At 37.2% G+C, this 15,058-nt stretch overlaps 1 protein-coding gene across 1 annotated transcript; it reads left to right on the top strand.

The window, feature by feature from the left end:
• Positions 1–4,412: 4,412 nt before the first annotated feature.
• rgrb (retinal G protein coupled receptor b) lies at positions 4,413–14,430 on the top strand. The gene is made up of 7 exons (XM_047376087.1): positions 4,413–4,858; positions 7,464–7,620; positions 8,295–8,416; positions 10,909–11,062; positions 11,178–11,295; positions 13,073–13,186; positions 13,655–14,430. The coding sequence occupies exons 1-7, from the start codon at positions 4,783–4,785 to the stop codon at positions 13,793–13,795; spliced, it is 882 nt and encodes a 293-aa protein (XP_047232043.1). The 5' UTR covers positions 4,413–4,782; the 3' UTR covers positions 13,796–14,430.
• Positions 14,431–15,058: the final 628 nt, after the last annotated feature.

The raw sequence follows: 15,058 nt of genomic DNA, 5'->3' as shown, positions 1-15,058 counted from the left end.
CCTGATCTCCACATCATGGAGTGCATCTGGGATTACATGAAGAGAAAGAAGAAAGCCTACATCCACAGAAGATCTGTGGTTAGTTATCCAAGATGTTTGGAACAACCTACCAGTTCCTTCAAAAACTGTGTGCAAGTGTAACTAGAAGAATTGATGCTGTTTTGAAGGCAAACACTTCCATTTTTGAAAGCATTCTTTGTTTACAGCATTTTTTCGCACCTGTCTAAAACGTTAGCACAGTACTGAATATTTTTATCCAGTCTGTAAAAGTGTGTCTGATTGTGACACACTTTCTGGATGACACACGTGTTGTCACAGTCCCTGAGGGTTTTTTGCAGGTCCAGAGGTTTAATGACACGGCTGCCCTGATGGGATTTCAAATCCTTTAATCCAGTCCTGTCTCTTATTATTACGTCTTTGTTCCATTTCTTTAAACAGGGGATGTCCTGCACCAAACAAACTACATCTCTGCACCTGTTCCCACCACACCATCTCATCACCTGCGAAACCTAAGTGTAACAGTTCTTGGTTCGAGGATGGTAAGGTGGTGCCTTCAAAGTCAGAGTTAAAGTCGAGTAACAAATGCCCGCAGTCAGAAATGCTGCTATTTCAGTCTACTACTATTGAAGGGTAACATCAGATCATCAAATGACTGACATTGAAAATATAGTTTCATTTCCAAAATTTCTGCTGGTTTGAAAACTGAAGTGACAAGATGTTCTCCAAATCTTGAAAAAGACGCAGTAACAGAAACAGTGAACATACTGTACATAGTGAATACATGTACGGAGGAAGGAAACACAGACGAAGGGACCCGGGGGGAACAGCAAAACATTCTGGACCCTATTTAGAAACTATATTGCCTCTCTTTTCAGAAAATGCCAAATTTGCTGCATCCTTCATCCTCCCACTTTCCTTCCTTTCTTGTTCTGACCTTTTAACATTCTCTTTACTACTGTTAGAGCAAAACTTACATTTCCTTTGCTCCCTTGCATCATCGTCTTTCTCATCTTCCCTCTCTCTCTCTCTCTCTGGTACAACATGGACAGACACCATACAAGCAATTTATAAACATATTATCACTTTAAAACCACAACCTTTTTCATGTTATAACCTAACTGAAAGCAGTGCATGATTCTATAATTTTATGAAAATTATGTATCTTTTTTACATTTTGTGAAATATATTTCTGAAACTGAGGCATGCGTGTGTTTTCAGTCCTAGGTGTTCATTATGTTGTTCACTTATGATCTCTAACAAACTGCTGAGGCAATCCCAGAACAGTTGTAATTGTACTGAGATTGAAGTACACACAGGTGGACTTTAGGTACTAACTAGGTGACCTATGAAGGCAATAGGTTGCACTGAATTTTATTTAGGGCTATCAGAGTAAAGGGTGTGAAAACAAATACAATCCATGTTTTTCAGATTTGTATGCATAAAATATTTAAAGTTTCCATCCTCTTCACAGTAATGGGAAAAAATGTAAAGTTGCAAAGGATGTGATTACTTTTGCAAGGTACCATAAAACAAAACTACATTCATTTCAGTTACTTACATCTGAGCTTCAGAACAGCTGCAACAGTGGAACCTTTGTTTCATTGCAAAACTAAAAGATTATCTTTGAGTTATTAACTATTTGTCAATGGACTAATGTTTAACTGCAGCAAAGGTGCAAACACATCACAGGCAGGTATTCAGGTCAGCTGGGGAAATAGGTTTTATTCTAAGGTTCTGTTTTGTAGAAACATGATGAAAAGGAAAGACAAGTTAGATATTTGAACTAGAAAATATTTCTTTTTGAATTGCTTCATGTTTACAGAGGTTTTCATTAAGGATTACATTCTTTCAAACATCAAAACAATCATTAGGAAATTCATTTTATACCTTCATCAAAAAGTTTCAACATGCTTTATTAACAGCAGCCCACTACAATCATTCTCTGTAAGGCTGGCTCAGACCAGCTTCGCTTTCATCGCCCTCAGCTGCACTAGCTTAACAGATTGTATTATTGAATCTTACATGTTGTGAAATTTGTCACAGAGTTGCTATTTGTTCCAGCATGACCTCACGATGCTTCACCTGCTTTAGGTAAACTTGTCTTGCCTCTTGTTTGAATTAGAGATAGCAGAGATAATTTTCTGAAACAGATACTCCAAATGAGATCTCAGCATTTTCTGTTGTCTCGTGAGTCAGAGCGACAAATGCCAACACAAGCTTCGATGTTCTGGCTCTCTTCTGGCGGATGTGAGAATGTCTGGGCCCTGAGTTGTGCATAATATGGGCTGATTCAGTAAAAAAGGATTTTATGAGCCCATTGGGACACATTGTTGCTGCATGGTTAATGAGTTTTTGGTAATCTGGGCACAGATTAGAAGAGCCATCAGACTCAACCCAAATGTTACATTTTAAAAGATTGAGGCTGTAATAGTTTTCTGCTGTCCTATTTTTAGGGGTTATTTTGATCAACAGATAAGCATTTAAATTAATGAGGCTCTGATGTTTTCAGTGACCTTTTACACTTAATATAGCATGTAAAGTACACAGAATCTATATGAACAACAGGCTAATATGTACAGTGCCTTGCTATTCACACCCCTGAAGGTTTGTTACATTTGATCATATTAGAGCTACAAACCTCGACCTCAAGTATTAGAATTTTATATAATAGACAAACACAAAATAGCATTTAAATTGAAGTCAGGAGATGATTATATGAGGTTTACAAAGTTTTTCCTAATAGAAATAAAAAAAGTGTATCCCGCATTTGCGTTCGCCTTCCTCTAACCCTAAGTAAGATAGGACAGGTTTAGGTTATATCCCAAGCTTTAGAAACCTCACAAAGGACTGTTGGATTCATCAACTGTAAATAGAAAGACTATGGCACAACTGCAAACCCACCAGGACATGACTGTCCACCCAAACTAGCTGGCTGAGAAAGGAGAGCATCATTAGCATAGAAGCAACCAAGAGGCCAATGGTTACTCTGGTGGTGCTGTAGGTTTGGAGAACCTGTTGCCAGGACAACTATTAACGATGGCCACAAATCTGGCCTTCTTGAATAAGTGGGGAAAAGAAAGCCAGAATAACTCAAGTTTCCATTTTGCCACTTGTCATTTAGAGAATAAATATGTAGAAAACTATGAGCTATGTGTGGAGGAAAAAAACTGCATTGCAACATTGTTCATCACCCTGAACGCACCATCCCCAGGATGATGCGTGACGCAGCAGCAACATGCGGTGGGGATGTCTTTCCTTTGGAAAACTAATCAGAGTTGATGGGAAGATGGATGAAGCTAAATACAAGGCAATTGTGAAAGAAAACCAGTTATAGGCTGCAAAAGAACTGAGACGGGGGGTGTAGGTTTACACTCCAGCAAGACAAGAATAATTTTTTTATTGGACTTTGACTAGGTCATTAAAAATATAATGGCCTAAGCAAGATATAGTCCCAAATCCATGATGCCTGTGTTAAGACTTGAAAACTGATTTTTACAATAAATCCTAGTTAGCTTCAACTATTTTGCGAAGAAGAAAGAGCAAAACTTCCAGTCGCAAGATGTGCAGAGCTGTAAGAAACATATCCCAAAAGATTTGTAGATGAAATTATAGTAAAAGATGGGCATTAACTGTGTGTTGATCTCTAACGTAAAATCCAAATAAAACACATTGATGGTTCTGGAAATAATGTGAACAAAAGTGAAATGTTTAAGATATATTAATATGTTTGCAAGGGCCTGTACATTTTAAAATATATTTTGTAAGTTTGCCTACTTATACACAAATTTACACATGAGCATTACAACCTCAACTTAATAAATATTTCAAAGCGTTTGAATTTTTTCTGCATGAGATGCTGTCTGGCTCTTTTTTTGTCCAGGATCAGGAGCCAGAAGCACATTTTAAGCAGTTCCGTTTCTAATTAACACCTGCAGCTGCTGCCAACTAAAAAAGAGGTTACAAGAACACAAACTTGAGCTTACAGCAGATCTGAAGAAGCCTCTGACTGAAGACACTCTGTTGTTGTAGGACAGTCTCATGAAGAGGATGCTCAGGGTTCTCCATTATGTTCTTCATTTTATGAAGAATCCTTCTTTCCTCAATGATCTCCAGAGGTTCCAGAGGAGTCCCCAGAACAGAGACAGCCTTTTTTATCAGCTTTTTTAAGTCCCTGGCTCTGATGCTGCTTCCCCAGCAGATGATGGTAGAAGAGATCAGAAGAATTTTAGAAGAGATTTTATTTGTGAATGGGCAAAATTGTTTGCATAAAGTATTTAATGGGAACGTATACTGCGATAATGAGTCCAAATCGCTGCTTAAAGACAACATTTCCCATGTTCCCATTGTTTTCTTATCGCACACACACACACACACACACACACACACACACACACACACACACACACACACACACACACACAGACAGAAAACCGAACTAGTAAAAGGAAGGGCTAGTTTCCGTCTTCAAACAGAGCTTTTATCTTTTAAACGTTTCTCATCAAATATTTACGCAGCAAAAGCACAAAGTTGTTTTTCCTTTTCCATTTTTTCTGCGATCAGTAAAAGTTGCAGCGAGTTTGCTAGAAGTTTGCTCGTTATGACATTCCTCGGAGGATTGCAAAAGTGGAGGGGGGAGTTTAACCGAGATTAGTCTCTTTATGCTTTTTCACGTGAAAGAGCCTTTATAAAAAGGCGACATCTTAGAGAAAACGGTGGTTTGACTGGTGCTGCTTGGAGGAAAAGGACTAAGTTTGGAGTTGAGTTGAGTTTGCACATCCAAACATGGGAGCCTATACACTACCGGAGGGATTCTCGGACTTTGACATGTTTGCATTCGGCTCTGCGCTTCTTGTTGGGGGTAAGTGTGCAGCGTAGTTAGCGCAGGATGGGACGTTCGTGCAAGATTTAAAGAGACAGGCTCCCCAAAAGTCCAACATGTCAAGTAAAATGGTTAAAATATTCAGTTCTCTGTGGGTCAGGAATTGAGGTCTTGAAATTCTCTTCAGAAATGAAAACAAACAAAAATGATGACAGTAGAACATATAAAATATGTAAATGTGAGAAAAGACAAAAACTGTACCTACTTAGAAACAGGTAATAAATTACCTGTTGATGCTCTAGGTGCTATAATACAACATCCAACAACAGGTACAGTGACGGTTGTTGTACGAATAGAGCCTTGGGCAATAACTGTTAACTGTTTTAGTTTTTAATTTATGTACATAATCTTAGTATCACATGAAGTTTTTTTAATGCTTGTTTTGACACACAAACCTTTTTACAATTTTGCCAACCTCTGTTTAACTGACTTTTACTCATTATACTCACTATTGGTTTTATACTTAATCAGTTGTTGGTGTCACGAGTCACTTGCACTTTCATTTTGAAGGTCAAAAGCTGAAAATTTGGGAACCACCATGGTAAACGATTCAGTAAACCTGTTAGAAATCGTTGTAGTCCATAACATTTTGTGACCCACCGACCATTAGACAATTGACTGAAATTGGCCAATAATTTTTTCTTCATTGGTTTTGACTGAAAAATCTGTTTTTTGTTTATTTTTCCTATTCATTAAATGCATTAAAACTCAGAAATCTTATAAACTAGTTTGGGTTTTGAATGCCTTAACAAGAGCCAAAGCACAAAAGCTACTATCTACCACTATGGTGGTTGTTGTGTTCTGAGCAAACCTGATTAGAGGTTTTCGCATCAGGTTACTTTTCTGTTACAACAAAAGGTGTCATAATGTTTGCAGATAGACTGAATATGTGCAGCTTTACGTGTTCTGATCATCTACATTATATCAACCAGTAAGGAAACAGTGCAGATTGGGATGGTTTTGCTCTTTAGCGATTTTTATTCTTTAGAAGAAAATGGAATTGACTAATATAGGAATAGCCTCCTCAGAGCAGAAGAAAACCAGGAATTGATAGGTCAGCACAATATTGGGAAAAACAGGTAAGTACGACATCACGATGTCAAAGTTACTCCCAAAAAGCGTTACCTTCTCGGTCACTTGATATCTAGGGCAGTGAAAGTCCATAACACTGGCCAGTTGTACCTGTTGAATGCAGTGCATGGAGACATGCATATTTCTTTTCAATAAAACTTATTGCAAACAACCTGTTGAAGTGCCCTGCATCTGTTGAAACTGAATGCTCCAACACATTGATAGTCCCTTATGAAGCATTATTAGTGTAGTACCTTACCCATTCAAGTAGTAATTTGTGATTGTAGCATTGCTAAACTACATTAAACCATTTCGATGTACAATGTACATATGTTCTAAGGAAGCTTGTTTGCTCAATTCTCTGCCTGACTGACAATGGGAAAAACCTCAGCACAATCTCAGCTGTTCAAACTGATCTGAAGGTTGCTCAGTGGTAAGAGGAAGTAGAGGGAGTGGCTGGTTTGTCTTGCTTAGGAGTTTGATGTTTGGATGCTTTCATTGGCACCTGATTATTGTATAAAATGGAGAAATAAAGTTGGGGGAGCAATCATGGCCCTCAATCTCCAACACTAACCCCTAACAAATTCATAACACAAAGAAAAAAATAGAATTGGATGAAAACTTGCAACCAACAGCTCATGAAAGAAGCTCAAGTTGGCCTTTTTTTTAACTCTACACACATGAAGGTTTGGCAGGGAAAACACACATCTTTAAGCAAATAAACATTAATAGCAACCAAATCCTGAGGTTGGTCAGTTCTTGGAACCTATCAAGAAATACTTCTTGCTGTGTTCTGTGGTTGTTTTTTCATATCTCTTTTTGGGTTAAGAACTCAGCTGTGCCTCTGGAGCTGAAAGCCAGAGCTTCCTGGGAAGGAGTCATCACAAGGTGCTGGTCAGCCAATCAGAAGTGGACTTTGAACAACATGCTGACTTTGTCATCTTACACTCAGCCAAGGGAAAAGGATTTTTCCTTCCACATCGTTGAAATGAGAAAAATGCCATACATTATCAACAAACTGTCCTTGTTAATCTCTCTAGGCAAAAGCTGTCTCCACATTCAAGGTTTTCAAACAAGTAATAATTCTTTTGAATGATAAGACAGGTTTAACATAACAATCATTATTTAACATTCACTAATTATGGATTCTTTTGAAAGCTTTTCTAAATGAGCAAACTAAGATCATCAATACAAGCCATCGAGATAAGATTCCATGATCACAACCCTTCACGGCCATAAAAACATGAATACCTGTATTTTGATAACTCAGGATACCATCGGCATGGGCTAAGAGATAGTTATGACTAATCTAAAAAGTCCGCAAAGCATATTTTCAAGGGGTTTGCAGTAAAGCAGTTCTTGATGGTAAAAGGTCAAATGTAATGTTTTTGTGAAAACTGAGATGAGAATATTATCACAAGTTGATATATACTGTATAGCTCTAGTGCAAGGTTTATAAATGTTGATTATTGCTGGGTTTTAAATGAACTCTTTGACTTGTTTTCACCTTCAGGTATGCTGGGATTCTTCCTTAATGCCATCAGCATCCTGGCCTTCCTCAGAGTGAAGGAGATGCGAACTCCCAGCAACTTCTTCGTTTTCAACCTGGCCTTGGCTGACATCAGTTTGAATATAAATGGGCTCACAGCTGCTTATGCAAGTTATCTCAGGTAACAAACAAGGAGAAAAACATTTTTTTTAAAACAATCCCATTCCTAATGCCCTCTCTCCAAAGTAGCGGCACTATGGTTCTTTTCAGAATCTGTTAGTATTTGAATACAGGGGCTGTTTCTGCTCAAAACAAGTCAGCTTCTGTGCTTTATAAGTCCAGTCCACAATCTACTTTACTTGGATTGAAGGTTTCGCATGCAAATCTGTGGAGTTTTTGTAACAAATCTTAACAATAGGGGTGGAAACAATGGGAAATTCTCCACAGGTTTTCATCAGGAATTTATTGAAAATCCTAATCTTAATTGAACACCAGTTTAGACGTTAAAGATGTCAAATTGCATGTTTTTTAAATAATTCTTCAGGACGTTGTAGTTTTTCCTTTCTTTGTGCATGTCCAAAATGAACATGAAGTTACATCATCTTGCAACACAGTGCAAGAGTTGCCTAACTTATTGTCTAACTTTTTCTTCTTTTAGGTTCATAACATGTAATATGTTTAAATAAATTCCACTGTTTTATGATGCCTGTGACGTAAGTCAGCCTTTGTTTTGTGAGGCAATTGTGAGAGAGATTTGAACCAATGTTTAATCTGTTAAGAAATCCCTCTGCTGTACTGTGAGCCAAAACTATGTATTTAAGTAGACAATGTCTCATGTTTCCTCATACTTTCTAGGTACTGGCCATTTGGTCAAGATGGTTGTAATTATCACGCTTTCCAGGGGATGATATCAGTCCTGGCTTCTATCAGTTTCATGGCTACAATCGCTTGGGACAGATATCACCAGTACTGCACCAGTAAGTGAAACAAAGTATATTCTAAAGCACAAAAAGGTGCATTCAAGTTGGATTTTCTTTTCCATTAGAGAGGTACTGAGGTATTCCATGAAACCCAACCTTTTACAGCTCTATATTCCCTGATTTGTAGACCCAAGAACACAGACCCTCGGATAATCAGTGGATTCTGTGTTAAAGGTGTCTTTTTCTTGTTTTTAGATTTACCACTAAGTTTAACCCCAGTAGTTCACATCTTTCAATTTGGGTTTGAATGTACAAATTCAATTCCAGTACTTGAGATTATGCAGAAAGAGCCAGGTGTGATTCCCCTTTTCCAGGTAGGAAACTCTAAAGAAGTTAAAACATTTTTAAGGTGTCTTAATGCTATTTGGCATTACTGGCTCTTAGAGAATAAAGATCTTGCTGAATCATTCCACTCTTGAACTCCACACACATTTTATGACAATGGATATGTGTACCAGTCAGCAGGGCACATCAGCTACAAAAATATCTCTCTCCCCCTAAAGTCCAGACTATGTCAGACACAACAAACCATTCAGTAGATGCCATCATACCAGATACTGTATCTGTGGTAGAGGAGGGCTGGACTTTTAAGTCCACCTCGTTTATACTTATCAAATTAGAGAAATATTTTTCACACAGGATCAGGGAAAAGTTCTTCCCAGCCTTTGACTATGAAAACTACACTGTATTAGACATACACATACGTCTGGCAAGCTTATTACTTCAGGGTCGTAGTTCTGAATCTGTAGAAAAAAACAAGGTTATCCTGCTGCAAATCATTATACTGGATGTTGTGTGACCTTAGAGAGGAAACCTGTCTCATCCTGGGGATCACTTGTACTACATGTTCAAAATACTATTGAAGCTGACTTAGAACCAGTTTGATTGAAAATTTCTCTTTGGTTTAAAGCTAAATGTGTTTCTTTTAAATTGGAGTCATTTTATCTTACTTAAGTCTGAAGCAAAGGTTAAGAAGAAGAAGTAAACTACAGAATTCAAAGGGGAAACAAACTCAAGGATAGCCATATGTCATCTACTTCTGAACCACCAGAATAAAACTCAACAGAGGATTCCTTTATTTTCATCTGAAATCAATAAAAAAAAAAATTAACTTTGCTGGAGCTTTACACAAAGAATACAGAAAAGTCTATGGGAAAAAATATTTTTTTGCAGCTGAATCATGCATAAGGTGATCAAACAAGAACAATGTGATTGGATGAGGTTCTGCTTCTATTTCTTTTGCTTGTCATTCTCCCTCTGTGACTATGTGTCACAGAACCCAGAGCTGCCTATAATGTGTGCTTACAGAACATTACACATTGAAGACCAGAACCGAGAATAAAAAGGCACGTGTGCACTTAGAGTTTAATCCTGATCATGAATTAGTTTTTAAAGCTTACCAATTATAAACCAGCAGAATAAGGTCATTCACTTTAAAGGACAATATTCACCGTGTATTCACATTTAAATAAATATCCTCTATATCATAACGCTTCAGTGGTATAAAACAATATTGGGATCATCATCAGTTACATAAAGTATTATTTTAGCTCAATCTAGTCTTTTCAAAGGCCTTGGTCAGATGTAGCGAAACATGGGTAAAAGGTTTATTTCACTACAGCTTTAACACTTAATTTTATGAAAAATATATTAGAAATAGTTCCAAACCTTAAAACATTTTCATGATTAATTTATTGTGTATTTAGAAACATTATTCTTCGATTACAAACTCAAATAAGGATGTTGCTTTTTAATAGTCAAACATCACGATTTCTTTCTTAAAGACACAGATGAGGGAAAACATCCACACTCTAAGCAGGAATGTCTTATATTTTTTATTTGTCTGTCATTTGTTTTCCAAAGAAAAGGTTGACTGGGAGGAAATAATCTCTAATGCTAAAGTGTTCTACAGCAGGCTGGGTTTCCAGCATGAGGTGATTTATTGTGAAGCACATGGTGATTACTGACCTTTAAACGGATGCTATATAAATAAAGTTTATGTACATTGCTTACTGAACCAGTTTTGTGCAAGATTGAACCTGGAGTTACCTCACTAAGCCACTAATCCTGCTTTATAGTAGGTCTTAGTACAAACCTCAAGATTAGCACACCGGATGATAAAATGCAGTAAATTAGACCCTTACTCTGGCTGATTCAAACATTTTTGTTAGCTAGCTTCTAGCAATCAAAATGTGGCTAAAAACAGAAGTCATAAGTCCTTAAAGGTGAAAAGCTTGGATTTAAAGGCTATAGCACAACCCTTACGGTGATTTTACCCATAATTAAGACAGAAAATTCGGTTGATTTCTGTGTAATCCACACACATTGAATTTTCTTTAAAATTTTCTTTAATTTGACAAACTGAATGGCAAACCTTCTGCTATTCTGCCGGTAACAAAGCAGTAAAACAGTAATTTCAAAATTTCCTTCCATTTATGTCTTAATCAAGCATCTTGCTTGCATCCAATCTTACCACATATTTTGTACAGGACAAAAGCTATTTTGGAGCACGACTGTGACAATGAGCAGCATCATCTGGATACTCTCCATCTTCTGGGCCGCTGTTCCACTCATGGGATGGGGTGTCTATGACTTTGAGCCAATGAGGACATGCTGCACGCTTGACTACACCAAAGGCGACAGGTAATGTAAAATTACAGATTATACTGAGACTCATGCTCTGATGAACAAAAGCTGTATGTAATCTTTTCTTTCACAATGTTTTACCTTAATCAATATACCTTTTCTTTTCTAACAGGGACTATATTACCTACATGCTTGCTTTGGTGGCTCTCTACCTGACTTTCCCAGCGATCACCATGTTTTCATGTTATGACTCCATCTACAAACACTTCAAGAAGATTCATCATCACAGGGTACATATGATCAAATGTCCTGAGGTGCAGCATTAAGTTCAGGCAGAGACAAATAGGTTGGAGACAGATTGATAGATACACAGAAAGAGAGAGCTTAAAGGTTTTTGGTTATTCAATTCAATTCAGTTTATTTATATAGCGCCAATTCACAACACATGTTGTCTCAAGGCGCTTCACAAAAGTCAGGTATATACATTCCAATTATTCCTAATCATTGAACAGTGCAGTCAGATTCAGTTATTTATTCAAATTGGATAAAAAGTTTTTTTATCTAAGGAAACCCAGCAGATTGCATCCAGTCAGTGACTTGCAGCATTCACTCCTCCTGGATGAGCATGTAGAGACAGTGGACAGTCACTGGCGTTGACTTTGCAGCAATCCCTCATACTGAGCATGCATGTAGCGACAGTGGAGAGGAAAAACTCCCTTTTAACAGGAAGAAACCTCGAGCAGAACCAGGCTCAGTGTGAGCGGCCATTTCCCACGACTGACTGGGGGTTTGAGAGAACAGAGCAGAGACACAAAGAGAACAAAGAAGCACTGATCCAGGAGTACTTTCTATGGGAAGGAAAAGTAAATGTTAATGGATGTAGCTCCTTTAGTCGTTTCATCTAGAAAGAAAGAACAGATAAACTCTGAGCCAGTTTTCAAGGTTAGAGTCTGAAAGAGAGCACATATAATTAGTTAAAGTAAAAGCTCAGTCAATTGCCATGTCTAGGAGAGAGAAAGGGTTAAACACTGAAAGACAGGGCCATGTGGATCATCTGTAGAAGGTGAGCATTAAGTTGTTGCCAGCAGAAGCTTGGACGATGCCCCCTTCCAGAAAGGTGTCACAGGTAGACACAGAGTCAGGCCAAGTGTAGCTTATGAGGTTATGATGAGTAAGTTTAAATACTGGGGTGACCGGGCCATTTCGGTGGTGACACCTACGCTCTGGAACCAGCTTCCTTTGGATTTTTGTGCCATTACCAAACTGGGCCTTTTTACAAGAAAATTGAAGACAAATTTGTTCAGAAAGGCTCCTTAGTACATTCATATTTAACTAAATTATTTTGTTTTCTGTAATCGTTTTGAGTGTCTTTATGCTTTTATTGTTATGCGCTTTGGTCACCTTTTTGGATGTTTTAAAGTGCTTCAGAAATCAATAAATGAATTTAAATGTGCTGGCATTTAGCTTGACATCTGTTCATTATATGCTACAATCAGGTACTAAGCAGAAAGCTGCCAATGTTGTTACATTTCAGTCAGGTTTAGGTTCTGAACAAAAAAGTTCTAAACTATTTCCTCACCTTTTTATGCTGTATGAGCAGATGCATGGCTAAATAGACATATTTTGAAAGTTTTTATTTGGTTCTTTTGAAATTATTCACTGAAAAATCCACTGTTTGGTTGATTCCTATTTTTATGCTACCATAAATGATTTTATTAAGGTTATCAACAATGCAGTAACCAAACAATCAGAAAGGTTATTGTTTGATGTGATGTAGTAGGCATTAAAAACCAACTTATGGGCAAATAGTTAAGCCAGGGTGGTTTAAACGATTGACTCCACCCATATTTGGCTCCACATAATGGGAAAGATTGCCTATGTTACGTAGGAATGCCTCCAAAAAACTTAATGAAAGTACCTTTAATGGTGACCTTGCCTTAATTATATGAAAGATTTAAACCAGTGTTAAAATGGGTCTTTACAGTAATGCTAATCAGTTTCCATTTTTACAAGCAATTTGTTTTTTCCACACTGAGCAGCATCTAATATGGTGCTCTCATTTTCCAGTTCAACACCAGTTTGCCTTTGAAGGTAATGCTGATGTGTTGGGGCCCCTACGTCCTCATGTGCATCTATGCCTGCTTTGAGAATGTGAAACTTGTCTCTCCAAAACTGCGAATGGTAAGCTCTGTTTGTTTCAATACAGTCAAACACACAACAGAAGAAAAAAATTTCAGTCAACAAGAGGTGATGTAGCAAAATATGTTGTTTGTGCATCCAAGATTTCAAATATTTTCAGACATTTGCATACAAACAAAATATTGTAATTGGGTTTTATTATCTGTAAAATAAGTTTGACAAAAGTTCAGATGGCAGTTGAAAGTTAATTGTTATAAACTGAATACAAATCTTTGTCAGAAACAGTTTATTTTTACACATTCAGATTTCTTTAGATAACACAATATGGAATTTAATCTGTAAACTATAGCTATTTTCCATACTCCATTTACATTTTCCAGCTGGATCTGGAAAATAATTAATAGTAAATTCCATATTTTTCAAGACTAAAAAGTCATTACTGTGCATCTGCAAAGACCTTTTGTCCCTCTATAAACCCACAAAGTTTTAACCGTTATTGTTTTTTTGTAGGTGCTTCCAGTTGTTGCAAAAACAAATCCCTTCTTCAATGCCCTTCTCTACTCATTTGGAAATGAGTTCTACCGAGGCGGCGTCTGGAACTTCCTCACTGGACAGAAGAGTGTTGAGCCAGATGTTAAGAAGTCCAAATAAAAGAAATTAACAGGTTCTGTTAAAAAATGTAAAAGTATTTTTTTGGCTTCTTATACTAACATACTAATGTGTTGTAAAGCCAATGAGATGGCTGCACACTTTTTCTTCTCTCACTTATTTAGACGATAGTTGACCTTCAGGATAGTCTTTCTGTTTGCACCTCTCCCATCTCACACTGAATGCTTGATGAAGAAAAACATTTCTTCAGCAAGCAACTGCAAACTCCTTCATCCACATTCTACTCAGTAAATGATTCCTGCTGCTGCGTGTCTGCTGTGTGCTTTGTTTAAAGCTGATTAAGATGGTGAGGTAACTTCTGTTTATGGTGAGGAAGCAGTTACTGTGTTAAGACTGTCGTATGCAATCACACTACACCTGAGGCGCTGTGAGTCTAATCACTTTTTTACATACACTGATTACTGGAGCGTGTTCAGGAAGGAATAAATTAGTAGATGTTGCAGAGGTTTTTGTGTCATTTTGCTCTACTTTAAATCCACATAAAAAAAATTTTTAAACATTCTTTAAACTGTGCAGATGGAGCCTCTCCAGTTAATACAAGCTAATTTGGTTAAATGCAAATAATGGGGGAAGTAATAGTCTATAAGCACCAAATAAAAGATCAAGTCAAATACCAATAAGACGATTCTGTGATTTAATCCATGTTTTAGTTTTTTTTTTTTACATCCAGGACATTCATTGGTCATTGTCTGTCAGCAGCTAAATATACCCACTGTATAAATAACCTGAAATGAAGCAGTCTAAGTAACACTAACTCTAGCTTTCTGACCTAGAGGTTGGTCATCAGCAGTTAAATCCTCTTAGTCAGTGGTTGTTCAGAGAAGTTGAACAACCCAATACAGCCTTCGACGTTCAGCTTAGAAGAAGGTGTTACTTATTAAAAGTAAAGGTTACAGCACTTTGAAGTATTTAATTGGGATTTAATGTTATAGACCAACAACCTGTAGTACACAATGGTGAAGTGGAAGGATATGTGGTTTTTACAAATGAAAATTTGAAGAGTGTGGCATGTCAATCCATAATTTGAAAATTAAAAGAGATATATTTCCTGCACAACTGCAGGAAATGAATGGAACTGAAAACAGGAAAATCCTGGAATACCCCCTGTTGGAGGCTGCAATAGACTTTAGACCGAGACAAATGTCCATCTTCCAGCAGGAAACTGGCTCTAAACATACAACCAGAGCTACAATAGGATGGTTTAGATCAAAGCATATTCATATGTAAGAATTCTCCAGTTAAACT

Source organism: Girardinichthys multiradiatus, chromosome 10 (genome assembly GCF_021462225.1).
Source record: "Girardinichthys multiradiatus isolate DD_20200921_A chromosome 10, DD_fGirMul_XY1, whole genome shotgun sequence".
Classification (NCBI taxonomy): Eukaryota; Metazoa; Chordata; class Actinopteri; order Cyprinodontiformes; family Goodeidae; genus Girardinichthys; species Girardinichthys multiradiatus.
Note: the sequence above shows the minus strand (reverse complement) of the source record. Positions and strands in the feature narration are given on the sequence as shown.

What these genes read in the sequence shown, in the direction of transcription:
- rgrb (XM_047376087.1), top strand. Translation starts at nt 4,783, where the DNA reads ATGGGAGCCTATACACTACCGGAGGGATTCTCGGACTTTGACATGTTT. An exon ending in CTCTGCGCTTCTTGTTGGGG is followed by an intron (nt 4,859 to 7,463) that starts GTAAGTGTGCAG and finishes TTTCACCTTCAG; the next exon opens with GTATGCTGGGATTCTTCCTT. An exon ending in AGAAGATTCATCATCACAGG is followed by an intron (nt 11,296 to 13,072) that starts GTACATATGATC and finishes CTCATTTTCCAG; the next exon opens with TTCAACACCAGTTTGCCTTT.